Source organism: Centropristis striata, chromosome 4 (genome assembly GCF_030273125.1).
Source record: "Centropristis striata isolate RG_2023a ecotype Rhode Island chromosome 4, C.striata_1.0, whole genome shotgun sequence".
Taxonomy (NCBI): Eukaryota; Metazoa; Chordata; class Actinopteri; order Perciformes; family Serranidae; genus Centropristis; species Centropristis striata.
In genome coordinates this window covers 7199826-7218631 of record NC_081520.1, presented here as the reverse complement: position 1 = coordinate 7218631, position 18806 = coordinate 7199826, and the positions used below count along the sequence as shown (strand labels likewise).

Here is an 18806-nt window from a genome sequence, read left to right as displayed (position 1 = left end):
AAGTGCAAATTTAAATAAAAAATATCTTAAATAAAAATAGCCTATGAAATAGAATAGGTAAATCAGGTTGTTACCACAGGGGTCGCTGGTTCGAATCCCAGGACTCATGGGTCAAGAACTATTTGTTAAAAAATAGCAATAAATTACCACATTATGGGATGTCCAAAAATGACTCCATCGAAAAAACACTCATACTATATATAGTATGTCTATTTTTGTCAAAAATGGTCAAATTTTAATATGCCTAAAAATGCTTAAATGGGTCAATTGTGGTCTGTTGAAACATGTTAGAGCATCATGTGGCCAAAAATATTTTTATTCATATGAGAAAAGAATAACAAACATTACAAAACAACTAAATATGACAAACCCTAGTAAGGGTAGCATTTATATATAAAGAAAGAGAACAAAATTTAACTATATCCATATATGCAATATGGTCTAATTCCATATCACATTTAAAAATATATCGATATATCGCCCAGCCCTAGTTAATACTATAAAAACTAATAGCAGCTAAGCCAGAGGCCTTGGTAGTGTCATGGGTCCATATCTTGACAGCCTCTAGTTTTAACTCTTTCGGAGACCAAAAGCAATACTTGAAGACAATCTTATTTATTTATTTAGCTAGTTATTTGTTTACACATTATTCCTTCAGGGGAGATTTGTTGAAATCAGTGTTTTCTTTTTCTCACAGTCAAACCTCAAAGCTGCTAAGTGCAACCAGTCTTATCTGCTGGCATCTCAGTGGTGGTAATGAAGGATGGGCAATCAGATTTATCTGGCCATCCGGTCTCTCACTTTTAGGTCACTACTGCCCCCATCTATAGTTTGCATAGTCTCTAAAGTTATTAGGTGTGAGGAAAACAGGCGGATTGGGATTTCTGTGGGACTAAATGAGAGTTGTTGAGATCACGCTCCATGCAACTTACCTTCTGGCTGAATCAAAGTTGCTCTTCACAAAGTCATTAAAAGGCCTCATGTGTTCTTCTTTTGTAAACAAGACATGGTTTGCAATGCTCTGAAGAATCTGATGGAACAGACAAAATACAACATGCATATTAACAATTGCTAACAACATTCCTACCTGAAAGTCTAAGCAGGTCTCCACTAACAACAGTCATTCTTATTTTTTTTACTGCTATATTTAGTTCTAGATGAGCAACTCCATCTAAAAGTTGCCGATGATGCCTGGCTACCAGATGTTAGGGGTGGGAAAACTTCGGTCCATGGTGCTATGCTCAATATACTAACCAAGTAATCAGTAGTGCCATCATGTGGTTGGTTATTAAATGCTTTACATTTCGGCTAACTCAAGAACCATGAGGCATAACTAAACGATATTTGCATAGCGTTTTCCTTGGATGATGCAGATTTTATGGATATATAAACACGCCCTTTTGCAACCATGGTGACAGTTGATTTTGAGATGAATGCTTCCACTTAGCTTTTCATTCACCTTTATTTAACCAGGCAGGTCATTAAGAACATATTATTATTTACAATGGCGGCCTGAAGCTTTTATGCCCTTTCTCCATTATTCCATGTTGGGATCTCGCCACGTGTGAATCTTGGGTTCATTTGTGAATTTGAACTGATGTGGATTAAATGCAGCAGCATTTTTATTCACCTCCCAAAATGGCATTTCACCCCATTTTGGTTCTCTGACAAGGAACAGCCAGATATCTCTTGTCCCATTATGCCCAGCGTGTATGACTCCTACAGATCACCTCATTCTTCTAAATCAGCCTGCAACTAAATCAGCAAAGAACTGCTTGATTTCAGCCTGAAACCAAACCTCCTCACGACGCCTTTTCTTCATAATCCTTCACATTTATGGACTGGTAGGTACTGGGCTTGGATAAGATAATCAGCATGAAAAGAATTCCAAATTCCTTCAACCACTACCAATTATAAATGTGGTAATTTCATTATGTGAAGGAAATTTGGTACTTCCTGTCATGGTGGGGCAAGAAGTAGGCGGCGACCTACTTGCTATTCGAGACGCAAGGCCTTGTGGGAACTCAAACTGTGAACCTAACTCTGATAACACCATGTGAGAGGAGTACATGTAAATGAGTGACCTGGGTCCTTAGTTTATGCATGATGTAGGAAGATAGGGCCACATTGAGTCTTGCTGAAGAATCAATGCTGGGAAATATTGATGTATCAATAAATGTCTCAATTTGCCTTCTTCTACTTATCCACCTCTATTTATTTATCTATTTAGCCTGTTTGTTTGTTTGTTAACTTATTTATTTTATTTCTTATTATTTGCTTGTCTTTCAACTCAATATTTGACTTCCAGCAATTCCCTATAACACTCCAGGAATAGTAGTCCTCAGGAATAATGGTTTGTAGGCGTGGCTAGTGCGAGGGGAGAGATGTTTATGTTTATGTTGGAACACTATGAAAAATGTACATTGTTTGTACATGTATGTATATGTGATGGGATAAAAATTGTAATATTCAATAAAAATATCTGAGAGAAAAAATAGTGCTGCTGTGTAAGGCATCATTTATTTCTAATAAAGTATCCTAAAATCCCTACATCCACAGGCCTTTTGTGTCAAAATGGCCAAAGTGAACAAGCTCATAGCTTTTGTTGGTAGTTGTTTGCTTAATAAGCAGCAGTAATACATCAGTGGGTTTAGTTTATCCTATGTGATTATTTTTCAAACACAATCACGCAACTGTATGACTTAATATTCTGTTTCATATCCATCCATCCATTTTCCTCAGCTTATCCGGGGCCGGGTCGCGGGGGCAGCAGGCTAAGCAGGGCATTCCAGACGTCCCTCTCCCCAGCCACATTCGGTTTCACAACCCTTTTTAAAGTTTCCCTCCAGAGAGCTGCATCACAATCCGTACATATTGACCAGCCTTACCTTGGACATGAGTTTGAGACCCCGCTCTATCCTGGGTAGGGGCTTCTTGTCCAAGATGCCGGTCTCATATGGAGACACAATAGCCGGGTTGACGAATCGCAGAAACATGGCACTGCCCACCGCACCAATGCTGTTCTGTGGGAAACGCTGACTCACCACCTGTGTGAAGGAGGATGGAGGGAACAAGGGAAGAAAAAGGAGGGGAAAACAAAGGGGACGTGTAGAACAGATGGAACAGAAGAGAAAGGTTTGAGAAAAGGGAAGGAAGAATTCTAAAAATGGATTTTCGTACATTAAAGAGCAAAGGAGGGAGTGATCAGAATAACAAAATAAACACGTATCAATATGTGAAACAGAACAAGAGTAAGGTGAGCCATGACCAAAACAATAAAAGATGTCATGGTCACAAGGAGGAGCCATGGAAAAGGGCATATGAAGAGATCCAGGTTCATTTTGGGCTGTAACTAGAATTAGAAAGGTTCTGAATCCAGTTACAGCCCAAGATAAAGAAAGAATTGGAGGAAGAGCAAGACAGGGAACCCAAATGTCTCCTCTCTGTTGGTGAAGAATGAAAACTGGAAGTCATCAGAAAAAAAGGCAAATGACAGATTATAGTGCCATGAGTTGTGGTGCAAAGCAGTAAAAGGGTCCTATAGGGGAAAATCTAAAAATATGACATCCTGCACATCGCTTCTTGCTTGAAACCAATGCAGGGTTGTGTGAGACATTTTAGAGGGGTTACAAAGTAAGAACAGTCCAGCCAAGAGTTCAATCTGTCCCTCTAACTCCCCATCAGTCAATTTAATTGAAGCATTTTTTGGGACGAACATCTATGTTTTCAGGAATTTCCATAATTTTTTTATGGTGATGATGGATGTTTAGCAAAAAAAGTAATTAATTTAAAAAGTGGTAACACTTTAGATTAGGGAACACAAATTCAACATTAATTAGCTGCTTATTAGCATGCAAATAAGTAACATATTGGCTCTTAATTAGTCATTATTAAGTAGTTATTAATGCCTTATTCTGCACGGCCTTATTATACAACCAGTAAGCCATTAACTAAGAGTTTTCCCTCAATAACCTCAGAATTATTGCTTATTAGTAGTAAGTAAGAAAATTGTTGTATATGAGTTATGATCGTAATATGCTTTACTTTGTATGGACTTTATAAGTCTCTACATAGCGATGAACGAAACCATGGAAACGGCAAACAGCCACCTTCTCAAGACCTTTGACGTGACTGCTGGCTCCTTTTGGATGATTGGATGAGGATTGGTAGATTGTAATGTCAATCATTACTCTACCAAGTTGGTCACTGGGAGATAACATTGGCACAAAGTTAATCTATCAAGCCTAATCCAATCATCTAAGCCCATACAAAGTAAAGCATTTTAAGATTGTAACTCATATACAACAACTCCCTTACTAATTAGCACTAATTCAGAGGTTATTGAGGGAAAACTCTTAATTAATGGCTTACTGGTTGTATAATAAGGCCATGCAGAATAAGGCATTAACTACTTAATAATGACTAACTAAGAGCCAATATGTTACTTATCTGCATGTTAATAAGCAACTAATTAATGTGTTTCCTTATATAAAGTGTTACCAAAAAGTTAAAAAATCTCTAATGTGGATAATCAGATCTGCAGCAAGAACCAATGCTGGGTGCATAAACTAAGTCAAGTTCAAACTTAGGTTTGTCCCTTATGCAAAACATTTCTCTAAGCTCAGGAGTTCATTTGGGAGCATTGCAGAAAGCCTCTTCGCTTTAGTCTCAACACCTGGGAGACAGCCTAACACATGTGCACTTCAGTTACCAAGGTTACGCTTCACTCACATCATCATCCTTTGACAGCATTACAGTAATGTTAGCCAACTTCTCCAAAATGAACAACACAGCGAATACAAAGAAAAGAAAAAGCCAAATGGGACAGAAGATGACAATGTTGTTCACCTTGAAGAATATGGACAGCACATAAAGTCAATTTAACCCAGCCACCACAATATGCAAAAGTCGATGATGTGACAAGAAGTAACTGACAAAACGAAAATTTTGCTGTGAAATGAAGTGCAGATGAAGTAATCAAGAAATATTAAGATATTACTGCAGGAAGGAGACAGGAAAAAATCGACAGGAGTAAACACAAACTAGGGAGTTTCAATAAAAGTATATAGTTAGCGATAATATATGAGACAGCATAGGGCTGGGCGATATGGACCAAAAGTCATATCCTGATGTATTTAGGATAAATATCGATATACGATAAAAATCCTGATATTTTTATGGCAAAGTCAGAGCAAATGTTCAGTCAAAGCCAAATATTACATGTCACAAGTAGTTTAACTGAAACCGTTTATTTAAGTGAACATAAATACTGCATTACTGAAGTACCTTTTTGAAGAATCAAAGCTCCATAAAGTGCACATTTTAATAAAAAAATCTTTTAAATAAAATTAGCCTATGAAATAAAACAGGCCAATCTTTTTCTGAAATAAATATATTTATATGAGAAAAGAATAACAAACATGACAAAATAACTAAATATGACAAACCCTAGTAAGGGCAGCATTTATATATAAAGAAAGAACAAAAATTGAAGTATATCGATATATGCGATATGGTTTAATTCCATATCACATTTAAAAATATGTCGATATATATTTTTATATCGATATATTGCCCAGCCCTAAGACAGCATAATGTTAGTGTTTGGCTAGCTTACGGCAAAGTTGCTAGTGCTAATGTTAATAATAACAACAACAGCTGTTAATGCCAATGGCACCACCACTTTAGCTTCAAAATCTCTACAAGAGACTAGACTGATGGTCAATCTACACTCCAACAATTAGTTTGAAGTGTTCAGTTGGTTTTCCCTGGCCCTAAAAAGGGGTCTTGGTATCTTCAATCACAATAAATTCAGCTATTATTTTATGTTCCACAAATTATTTTGCTCTTAAGAACTGGGTCACCCAAAATGATCTAAGCTAAATGGCAACGCATAAGGTTATATTTAAGGAGCTAGGGCAAACAACTAAGATGGTGATTTTATGCAACCAATTATATATATATATATATTATATTATAGTCATCTTAAGTTGAAAAATAAAATGCATGTTATCCTTTATTTCTCAATTATCTATAGAAAAGTAGAAGTGCAGATTAATGTTTAATAACAGTTTATTACAACTTTTTCCTTAGTTTTAGTCATTATTCATATCAGTAAAAATATCACTAGAATGAAGAGGGAAATCTTATTTTGGACAAGAAGCAGATTATATACAGTGCATCAAATTTGAAGAGTGAACGGACTAGGGGCGTTAGAATCTTTTCTGGGAGTGGGTGCTGGAAATATGGGGTTGTGTGTACATCCTTATTATCATTACAATGAAAAAGGCATAGTGCATCATCATTATGTAGCTCATTTTCAGGTTCATGCTTTTACTAAAAGCTTCTAATTGGACATGTGTACATGCTTTAATGTTCAAAAAGCAAATTATTTTTAAATATCACTGTATTCACCAATGTTCTGAAATGCTGCGTTTTACGACTCTCTTTAAGCCTTCATACAGAAAAGGCATAGCCAGCTCTGACTGGCTTAGGAACCATGGTTGGAGATACTCAAATGGAGGGCATGTTAAGTATTTATATTATTTTCTGACCTAGGAAGCCCAAAAAACACTGACTGGGTTGTCGTATTTCACAGCTTTTGGGTTGGTAGACATTCTAGATATCCAAATATTTGTGTACAAGCACTGCAAAAGTGAGTTTATTTCTTCCTGCTCCATGTATTACTCCTCAGGACTATGCTTTATGATCCCAGCCCATGTCCAAGTGCGCCACTGGTGCGCCAAAGTAGCCTGGCAACAACATTCCTAAAAGCACAACCCTGATGCACTTCTCAGGGCAAACTTGACTGCTACTAGCAGTGGCCCTGAGTTCATGCAGTGTTCTCCTGTATACACGCTTTGTGGAGAGAAAGTACTGACAGCTGCTAATTTGTCTTTCAGGATTGTATTTCTAAAATACAAAATACAGCAAGTATCAAAACAACGTGACTGAGTGTTAACATGAGAGCTTTGATATTAAGGTGCATCACTGACCTATAGTGAGCCCCAAATAATTGTTAAATAGCAGCTCTGAAGGATTGAGGCGAGGACTGATTAGGCGTGTGAGGGATGCAACAGGGTCTGGAGAGGAGCCGGAGAGACCCCCCTGTTGCTGCTACTGACGGCAGTACTACAGTGACATGTGGCAGCCCAACATGCTGCTGTTCTCCCCTCACACAGGACTGGATCCTGGTACGGGCAACAAGCTGCTGCACAACTGCATGGCATGACAAAGTACATGGAATAATGTTATCCAGGATCCATTGGGCAAAATGGAGAATATGCCACCACAGTCAGTACGTTTACATGACACTTGAAAAAAAAACAAATTATTGCCTTGAAGTGAAGTGCATGTAAACGTGTTAGTCGAACTAATGTTGGAGTTCTCCAACTATGATTAGGACACCCAGATAATGAGATTGGAATAGGATTTTCGCCGGCATGTATGACAAGACAACGCATGTGTACATGCTCTACTCCCGCGCTGGCGTATGACCCCAGAACAAAAACATCCAAGAAAGCCGCTCGCATTAGCAGCTCCCACATTAACCGCTCGCAGTAGCCGGTCACATTAGCCGGTTGCATTAGCCGGTCACATTAGCCGGTCAGATTAGCCACTCGCATTCGGTCGCTGGTCAGTAGCGACAGCACAAAGTCTCAAACTGAGGTCAACAGAAAGGGCGCCATATTAACTTGCTGAAACGACGCATATAGCCACCTAGTGTTGAGGAGGAGGACACTGGAGTGGACAACTGAAGTGCATGTAAACATGTTAGTCCAGCTAATGTTGGAGTTCTCAAACTCTGATTAGGACACCCTGATAATGCGATTGGAATAGGATTTTTACAGGCATGTATGACAAGACAACGCATGTGTGCATGCTCTGCATGCTCTTCCCCCGCGCTGGCGTATGACCCAGGAACAAAAACATCCAAGAAAGCCGCTTGCATTAGCAGCTTGCACATTAACCGATCGCAGTAGCCGGTCACATTAGCCTGTTGCATTAGCCGGTCGCATTAGCCGCTCAGATTAGCCTGTCAGATTAGCCACTCGCATTAGCCTGTCACTGGTCAGTAGTGACAGCACAAAGTCTCGAACTGAGGTCAACCGGAAAGGGCGCCATATTAACCTGCTGAGACGTCGCATATAGCTACCTAGTGTTGAGGAGGAGGACACGTTCCCGTCAGTTATTACATTTTCTCAGTTGCATGTAAACTTGGACAAGGACAGAAGTCCTATTAGACGCCAAAATCGATATTTAAGCAGCTCGATTAAACTGAGCATGTAAACGCAGTGAGTTATACAACTCGCTGATTATCATCTCAATAACTGAAGGAATTTATGAACTGTCATGAATTGAACCCTTCACATCTGCAATATCTCTCAAAAATGAATTGGCAACTTTTAATTAGTTTAGAGGACAAATAGAAAAGGGTGGGATTATTCCAGACTAAAATAAAATAAAATACCAAAAGTTGAAATGACAGAAACAGACTGGTAATTGTTTTGATATCTTACAGACTTTTTAAATGGACTTCTACTCAACATGCTAGATAAAGAAGACTGCCTCTGGATGTAACATCAGGCCTCACAGCAGCTTTGAACATTATCTCCAACATTTAAAGTGACTGGAACCTTCTCACAAGCAGAACATCTCATACAATACTTGTTTTTAATCATTTTCATGGTTTCAGAAGGTGTTTTGTAAAATTCCCACTGTAACGCATTGGGTGCTGCATTACCCCTTGTTGGACTGAAAGGCTTTTGGGACACTAAGCACGTATGTGATTCATTTCCATCCAGAGCTCACAGTGATCAGTGCATCAAAACTAATTCCCTGGATGCAAGAAGCCTAAAAGTAATTACAATTAGCTCCATCATTACTAGCTGCAAGGCTTAAGTGAATAAACACATTCATCCAATAATATTAATATATTTTAATCTGAAATCAACCATTCTGTGTACTTTTACATTTGGTACTTTACATAATTTTTTTATGGCTATTATTGTGTACTTTCACCCAAGTAACATTTTGAATACAATACTTTGTAATAGAGCATTTTTAAACTGTAGTATAGCTACTTTCACTTAAAGGATCTAAGTGTTTATTCCACCACTGATAGAGATAAGTATTCAACTATTGTAAAACAACACCAAGCCATCTGGCTGTGTGTGCTCTAACAGAGGGTTAGGAGAGAGAGAGCAAGAGACAGAGAGAGAGAGGCTGCTTTATCAGAAAATTTCATCTAAAGACCATTCATGTCTTTTATGAAGTCATGTTAGCTGAGATTGGGCGCAGGAGTACAGTAAGTGTGTGCATGTGTGTGTGTTTGTGTGTGTAGATTATTATAGTTAACGAAAACTAACGAAATAACGAAAACTAGAATTGAAAAAACATTTTCGTTAACTGAAATAAAAATAAAAACGACAGGTTTTTAAAAAAAAAACAATAACTAACTGAAACTGTATTGTGAGGTTACAAAACTAACTAAAACTAACTAAAATTATGGTGAAAATGTCTTTCGTTTTCATCTTTGTCAGCTTTTTTCATACATAATCAAGTGTTTCTATTAGAACATGCAACACATGGTAAATACGTTTACTGAGACTGGGATGTCTACACTCCAACCAAAATTTAATACACCCGGAACTGTAAGAGCTAAAAACTTTACTGGGGCTAAGACGGATAAACCAAAGGCTAATTTTATTAAGACCTCTTTGAATCTCGCACCCAACACATGGCCCATTAAAAAAAAACTCAAACTAACACTAAAACTCAAACTCACTCTAAAAACTAATTAAAACTAACTGAATTTGAAAAAAAAAAATTCACAATGAAATTAAAACTAAAACGAATGAAACATCCAAAACTATTATAACCTTGGTGTGTGTGTGTGTGTGTGTGTGTGTGTGTGTGTGTGTAAAGGGGTTGATTTATCAATATGAAACATATAAGACAGAATAACATGATTTTGGTCCAGATGAAATGTTCTGAGAACATTTCTGCTGGAGAGCAAACACAGATTCCACAAAGAAAAGACAAGAGAAAATGCCACAGTGTCCTTGGAACTGTTAATTGAAAATGCATCAAATGGCGCCTATATTAGTACGATTTTAAGAAAGGGTTGTACACAAAGCTGAATATGAAGAAAAGAATAAAACATTTCCAAAGAGACACCAAATTAAAACCAAATTTGTAAAAATGAAGAAAGAAAATGAATAAAATGCAAAAAAAGCTTTTTTTTGCTTTAGGGAGGAAAGTGTCTGAGGGAAAATAGATTCTCCAAACTTACTGCTTTTTTGTTTTCCTTTTTTTCTTTTACTGTTGCTTTATTCAGTAGAGAGTGGCAAGTAGCCTACAGAACAGAGATGAGCACAATCATGGTCACAGCACCAGCTACACACACACACACGGACAGACACACACACACACACACACCGACAGACACACACACACACACACAGACACACACAGACACACACACAGACACACACGCACAAACACACAGACACACACGCACAAACACACACGCACAAACACACAAACACACACACAGACACACACACAGACACACACACAGACACACGCACAAAACCACACACACACACACACACACACACCTTACCACTCACGGTGTACACACATTCACATCTTGTAAAACACAGAAAAATCAAAACTGCTGTTAGAAAAGTGATTATCAGTGCTCAGGGGACCTGAAGCGTATGCATGCACCAGCGTGGTGTGACTTCAGAAGACTGAATTAGTGTGTGTGTGTGTTTGTGCGTGTGTGTGTGTGTAAATGTGCCTACAAAGTTGCAAAAGGAAACCCAGGTGGAGAATGACAAATGAAAAAAGTCAACACATGGAAAATAGAAAATATGTGATCAAAAACCCAGACCTTGTTTTTTGGGTCTGCATTTGAAACAATATAAACGTAGTATTAAGTAGTAAGTACACCCAATAAGGTCTATACATTCAGTTGTTGAGAGTGAGTTGACCTTTCTCCTGTAGTCTGGGTGCGATAGCAGCATCAGCATTAACATCACCAGTGTTAAGTGCTGCTTGGGCATTGGAAAAGACAATCAAACTCACTGTTGGGTGGAATGGGATGTGTGTATTAAGGTTAGACTATAAAGTCATTTGGTGAATATATTTGGTGATAAAAGTCACTCAGTTGCTGTGATCACACCTAATCCATCATTTTGGGGCATGGAGATTGGAGAGATGTCCCTACAAACATTTATTTTTAACTATGTGAAACAATCTCAACATTTTATGTCTACATTAAAATTCCACAGGTGTAGCCTTCCCAGGCCGCACTGGGAAAAGTTGCCAGGTTTGTATTAAAGTCATTCTGATGGACAGAGAAAGAGTGAGGTATGGGGGATACCAGACCTGATCTGACAACCCCCTGGATGCAATGCACTGTCTATAAGATGAATGTACAGTTGCAAAATGGAAGCATATGGTATTTGTAGTTGAAAACAAATATGTCTTTAAATAATGCCTGTGCTGTATATAATTGGCAGACTTTTTGGACCTGGTCCTATGTTAGTCAGACGGCTTAGATAAATAAAGGGGACACACTGGACCAAAGCACCAAATTTTTCCCACATGCCTATATCACTATAGGTTTCAATTTTTGGTAGGAGCCACTTCATCAAGATTGGGTATAGGAGATGGCAGCCATATAAAGTCTATGAGAACCAATATATCTTCCAAGCCACTCAGAAGGTCAATCTAGGTGCCAAAATATACATTTTCTGGGTCAAAGAATCATTTAAAGCTATTGAGAATATCACTAGATGATTATTAAAATAGGTCATATAAAGTGCATGTATTTTGAAAAAACATGCACTAAAGGTGCAAGGTGCTTTGGTGCAAGGTGCTCATGCAAGAAGGCACACTGGAATTGCAAAGATCTTAGTAGTTGTAAATGTAATAAATAATAAAAGATCAAATGATCAAATAATCCTCTAGTGATATTCTCAATAGCTTTACATGATTCTTTGACCCAGTAAATGTATATTTTGACACTAAAATTGACCTACAAAGTGGCTTGGAAGATATGTTGGTTCTCATAGATTTTATATGGCTGCCATCTCTGATCTGCAATCTTGATGAATAGGCTCCTACCAAAAATTGAAACTTATGGTGATGGAGAGCATGTGGAAAAGATTTGGTGCTTTCCCCCTTTTTCTCAAATCTAGTCCTAAGCTGCCTGACTATAAGGAGAGATGGCATTCACAGAGATGCTCTAACAACTAGAAGTTTATTAGTGGTCCAAAACCATGACACCCCAGAATTGAGACCAGGAGGCAGACACCCACTTCTTAAATATTAATAGCAAAGGCACTTTGCTATAGATAAATATATAACATGATATAATTGGTTGAACTCCACTTTTTTTTATTTTTAAGGCTCGTTAGCGAGTGCAGTCCTATTGTACATCCAAAAAGAGCAACAATACCAATCGGTGCAACTAAGCATGCGACGTAGCACTGAGTGGACGGGTCATTTGGTTTGGTGTATGGTTTGTTCTGTCACTAAAATCTGTTTCTGAAAACATTTGAGGGGAGAAATAGGCAACGCACTAAGATAATCTTGACTCATATTTCATCAATGATGCCTAGTTTGACAGTTTGATCCCAGTGAGCTGCCCTGTCAGTCATCCTATCAAACCTGCATTTAATTCACTGCCGTGTTTCAACATAACAGATGATTTCCAAGCTAACTTCAGTCTCAGTTACACTCAACTGTATTGCCCACCAAAAAAGAAGATAATAAAACAAAGGAAGCCTTAAAACATGTATAAAGACCTTCAATAATGCCAAAGAAACCTATTGCTTGACTGTAAGACCCCATGTTTCTCTTGAGTCCTGTGGCCAGGCTGACGGAGAGTCACAGCTTAATTTAGTCATGTACTCTTTTTCCGCTCAGTAATAATGATTTTATGAGCCCCTTGTATCTTAAAATTCTAACTATTAGAGCCAAAATTTACCACCTCCTGCCCTCAACTGGCACCAACTTATCTCCAAATCCAGTAACCTAAAAAATAGTTGTAAATCCTGATTCTTATCTAAATTGATTTTCTCCCATTGACCTTGAAGAACAGAAGTCAATGTTCTTTTCTAAACCACCAATCTGTCTATCGGGCCTGATTCCAACTAGACTGCTTGTAGAACCTGATAATGTAATAAACTCCGATAATGTAATAACCCCAATAATTTAATAAAAATCTGCACTTGAGTCCATTGAAAATGTAATAAAACCTGATAATGTAATAAACTCCCAATAATGTAATAAAGTGAATTTCCCAATAATGAAATACACTTTTTACCAATAATGTAAAAAAGTATAACATTAATGGGAGGTTATTACATTATCAGGTTAGCCTTCATTTCGCAAGTCCTGATAATGTAATAATTCCCCAATATTTTAATAATTTAACAGCAGACCACCCATTACTTGGGTTCAAGTGGTGATACTGTCTAGGCAACTCTAGCTCAAGAGCTCTAGCGCCACCAACAGGTCAAAGTTGAATGTTTATTAACTTTTGACCCGTTCATCCGTTTTTCACAAAGTATGTATCACTGGAACCCTTGGGCCAATCCGAGCTCAATGCATCCTCAATGGGTTTTTTCGGCCATATTGGATTTTCCGCCATCTTTGATTTGATCGAAATCCTTCCATTAATGTCACACTTCATTACATTATTGGTAAAAAGTGTATTACATTATTGGGAAATGCACTTCATTACATTATCGGGAAGTTATTACATTATCAGGTTTTATTACATTTTCAATGGACTCAAGTTCAGATTTTTATTACATTATCGGGGTTATTACATTATCAGGTTCTACACTGCTTAAAGATGTTTTTGTTGTTTTGTTATATAAAGTCAGTCTCTGTGCCACAGTCCTTTAAAGTGGCTGTAATTATACTGGTCCTGAAAAAGTCCAGTCTTGATCCAGGAGTTTCAGCAAACTATAGTCCTAATATCAACATCACTACTAACATCGGCCATAATACAGTGACCAATTGTCAGCTAATTTGTGTTCATAACTTCAAACAAATGTGTTCTTCCAACGTTAAACAAAACATAACCATTTAGGATTACCAGTTAGAAACTGAACAATTTGCTGCCACTTTCAGTATCATTTGTGTAGTACTGTCAGTGTGTGCCGAATTTTCTGATAAAATACTCTAGCTACTGTATGGACCAAGTAGTTGTACTACAAATACGAGTCGGAAATCTTTCTCCAGTGAGCGATGCTGGATTTGGGGTTCAGATACCACAGTAACTTGCAAAGCCCCCAGTTCACATTTCTCTAGAAACCTGTGTTGCATGTTGTAATTTAACAAAGACACAGTCTAGGGCTGGGCGATATATCCATATATTTTTTTAATGTGATATGGAATTAGACCATATCGCATTTATTGATATAATTCATTTTTTTGTGTTTGTGTGTGTCTAATTCCTGTTATGTTAAGCGACTTTGAGCACCTTTAAAAGCCTTATAAAAATTGAATGCATTATTTTTTTTTTCTTCTTTTCTTTCTTAATATAAAAATGCTGCCCTTACTAGGGTTTGTCATATTTATTTCAGAAAAAGATTGGCCTTTTTTTTCACAGGCTATTTTCTATATACAAGATATTCTTTTATTTAAATGTGCACTTTATGCAGCTTTGATTTTTTTTTTTTAAATAAGGTACTCCTGTTGTTATACAGTATTTATGTTCACTTAAATAAACGGTCTCAATAAAACTACTTGTGACATGTCATGTTTGACTTTAACTGAACATTTGCTTTCACTTTCCGATAAAAATATCAGGGGATATATATCGCATATTGATATTCAGCCTAAATGTATCGGGATATGCCTTTTGGTCCATATCGCCCAGCCCTAGTAGAGTCTTTGGCTGATGCCATGGCAATGCAAAGGATTAGGTGTGATCACACTGGTTTAACCCTCACATATCTGACAGGGGAATCATTTCAGTGTGGTTTGGAAGAATGTTACCCAGTCTTACCCCAATCTGAACTAGTTTTTCCCTCAACCAGAGCCTCTTTCTCTTAACTATTGTCATTGTCCATCTCCACTTGTAATTAAAATATTATCTGTATCTCGATTTTGAGTTATTCAGATGATAGCCTCTGCATTAACACCTTTTTTGTATATAAGGCCTATTACAGCTACTCATTAGGATTCCCATTAGCACTCAAAGCTGAGTAATATCACTGTTCTGAGGGGAGTGAATGGATGCTTATTATTGCTGTTGCATCAGAACATGTTGCTGCTACTAAATGGTACCTCTTGCAGCAGCTGATGTTTCCTTTTGGTTCGTGTTTTATCCCTGGTAGGGTAAAGTGAGCCATGCATCAACAAACCAACACTACACTGAGTAATAGATTCATGCTACTGTAGATTTAAACCACAATCAGGGGGCTTAAACAATTACTTGATGAACTGATCTGCAGAAAATGAATAGGCAACAATTTAATAATCAATTAATAGTTGAACTCATTATTTAAGCAAAATGCCAAACATTTTCTATGATCAATTTCTCAAGTCTGTTTTTTCTACACTGTAAAAGAATTCTGTTGCTTTTACAGAAAAAAAAATGGCAGCTGTGGTTACCAGAATAATTCTGCAAAAAATACAGTACAAATGTAAACAACTTTACAGAACAACTTGTAAATTTTACTGGTATTCAGTGTACAATAAATAATAACTGAATGTAAATTTATTGGTAGTCAATGCACAATAAGCAAAATCTGCATGTAAATTTTGCATTAATAATTAGTATAAAAGCAGCATCATCCTGTTAAATTAGTAGTAAAGGACGCTATAATATACAACTTTAAACATTTTTTTTTTAAATTACTACAGTTTTAGGATGTAAAATTTACAAGTTGTTCTGTAAAGATGTTGACATATGTACTGTATTTTTTACGGAAATATTCTGGTAACCACAGCTGCCAGTTTTTTTCTGTAAAAACAACGGGGACATTTTTACAGTGTATTACAGTAAAGTGGGTGATGAGTATTTTATTGTTTAACTTTACTGGGTAATAAAAATGAGTCTAGGTTGCATCTCTGTCTGAGTTGTGTTCCTGCTGCCAGTGCTTGTGTCAGTTTGGAGAAAACTGGAATGACAAACACAACTAACTGTCATGATGGCAAAAGCTAGAAAAACAAGGTCTTGTTTTGGAATCACTTACAAGTTCAGCATCCCATGGTGCCTCGGGGGTTCTCTGCCCTTATCTTGGGGGCAGATACTGAGCATGTGCAACTTTTAGCAGATGAGAATGATCAAACAAAAAGCTCTGATATACTGGTCCAGCAGAATGTATATAGTTGAAAGGTATGTACAGCTGTGTATTGAGTGAAGAGGCAGGAGCTTGAGATGCTTAAATGACACTGCACACACACAGGTAAGGGCAGAGAGGGTGAGCTGGGTGAGCAGCTGGTGGGAGGGTCTACCTGGTAGAGACAGTGGCAGACACTGCGGAGCTGTGGGGGGAACTCGCTGGACGAACCGATGATGGCTTGGAAGAACCGCTCGGTGATCTGCAGCAGATTCCTCTGGTTCTCCTCCAGATTCTCACCTTCTGCCAGTCTGATGACAAACAGGAAGCTTCTGTCAGTAAGTCTATTAAGCCTGATTTCCACCGGGCGCGTTACTGCAGAGTCACGTCAGCGTCGAGTACACCGTTGCAAATAGGTAACATTCTAATCAATGAGAGCATTTCCACCGGGCTCGCTGCGTAACGTTACAGCAGCGTCACGCCAGCGTCTCTACGCGAGCATTAGGTAGGACTTCTATTTCTCCGCGAGACGCTGCCAAATCGCGTTAATCTCAACAGAACAGATCACCAGACAGGAAGTCCGACTCAGAATCAGCGTAAAACACTTCCGCCCCTTTCAAAATAAAACACAATACGCAGTTCATGCAACCTAAAACTACTTCACATCAACATTATGTTATGACCGGGGCACCAGATCAGCAATCAATTAATCAATCAATCAAAGGGTCTCAGAGGATCGGCGACACGGACGACAAGAGACTGATTGTTGAAGTGGAACATCATACAATCATTTATGACATAACATATTGTTTTTATAAGGATAGATGGTCAGATCAACAGATCTTTCACATCAGAGAAGCAAAGTAAGTTGGTGGTTGTTGTTGATGTTGTTGTTTACTTTATACACACAGTTTATCCATAGACTGTATAAATAGAGTTTAGAGTTTATCACGGGATCTTGCGGTCTCCCGTATGGTCAGGATTATCGCGTGATCTCGTTATCTTGCGTGTATACGACTGGCTCGATAAGCTGACGTGACGCTGCTGTAACGCGCCCAGTGTGAATTGACGCCGGGCAGAAGACGCAGCAAAACCGCGGTGGAGACGTGCTGCTGCTGTAACGCGCCCAGTGGAAATCCCCAGATAGGCTTCATGTTCCAAAGACATTCGGACCAAGATGTACAAAATTTACTGAGACAAAATCTCATCAATCTGTCACTTACAAGTAAAGCGTTTTTCTTTCGGAGGAAGTAGGAATAAGTGTTAAAGTAACTTGGATCACAGTCCCAGGCGCCCTTCATCACAGAGCGCCAAAAATTTAAATCTGGGAGCAATTCTTTTCAAAATGATTATGGTGTTTTTTTTTCACAAGAAGGGACTGAGGGGAATGGGGGGCAGGACTTTCATATATTGCTAACATTGTAACTATTTAAATAAATAAATACATAAAAAAGGATCTCAATTTTAATATGACGAATTGTGCAGCCCTCAGTTGGGGGGAATGTCTTAATAAAGCATAATTAAAATATTGACGGCAGTTTGACTGATCAGGGCATTCAGTATCCTGCTGCGAGCAACATAGTTTAGTTTAAAATTAATACGTGTCCAGATTATTTATTTTTGAATGAAGTCTGATAGTTTGAGTAGTAAATCCATAGTAGTCTCTACAGCATTTGGTTGAATTGTGTGCATGTGTGGTTGTGGGAGTGGGTGCACATGTGTGAGTAAGTAAGTGTATATGTGGTGAATATGGAATAGCTTGTCTACCTGCACTCTTCAATTAATTTGTAATTGATTTTTGTTTGTTATTCTGTGTTTTTTTTGTTTTTTTTAAACTGTAATTATGTGTATACATTGTGAAGCACATTGAGTCTGCCTTGTGCATGAAATGCGCTCTATAAATAAAGTTGAATTGAATTTAATTTAATTAAATCAGAGCTGAAGCAGGTAGTGTACCTACCTGGTGGGGTCCACCTCAAAACTGATCTGTTCAGGGGTTGTGATGACCCCTCTTAGTAAAGGCTCCAGGAGCTTCTGTAGATATGCTGCCCCATATACCTGACAACATGAAACACATTCAATAATATACATGTTCTACAAGGCTGAGGTGTCAAGTCAGACATAAGCATTCTTTATGATGCCATGGCAGGGTCGTGGTGTTTTTTTCTACCTTAAAACAAAATGTCATTATTTTGCTGGCCAGGCTGTTTCCTCTGAAGAGAGTCTGCATGGAGTCGGCCAGCTCCACTTCTTTAGAGAACATGTTCCACAGCAGCTGGTAGAGGAGGTGGCGCGAGTCAAACAGCGTCACCAGAACTCGGGCTAGCTCGTCCTGAAAATCAAACAAACATTATATGGATTTATGTTATTGAAACATTCTGGACTATTTTATTCCACATGCATGTATCTCCAGCAATTCTGTTAGGACCTAAATACTCTGATGCCCACTGTCAACGCATTGTTTGAAACTAGGAGATGACTGGATCAGAG

General features: G+C 38.1%; 1 protein-coding gene across 2 annotated transcripts in view; it reads right to left on the bottom strand.

Annotated features, from left to right (window-relative positions):
- The window catches only part of nf1a (neurofibromin 1a), a 114763-nt gene that overhangs the window by 55477 nt on the left and 40480 nt on the right, over positions 1 to 18806 (bottom strand). For both annotated transcript variants that reach the window (XM_059331950.1, XM_059331951.1), the window contains 6 exons: positions 18487 to 18648; positions 18277 to 18374; positions 16492 to 16627; positions 10295 to 10357; positions 2889 to 3047; positions 933 to 1030 (listed from right to left, as the gene is read on the bottom strand). In XM_059331950.1, the coding sequence (XP_059187933.1) occupies positions 933 to 1030; positions 2889 to 3047; positions 10295 to 10357; positions 16492 to 16627; positions 18277 to 18374; positions 18487 to 18648 (716 nt within the window). The remainder of the gene's footprint in view (positions 1 to 932; positions 1031 to 2888; positions 3048 to 10294; positions 10358 to 16491; positions 16628 to 18276; positions 18375 to 18486; positions 18649 to 18806) is intronic.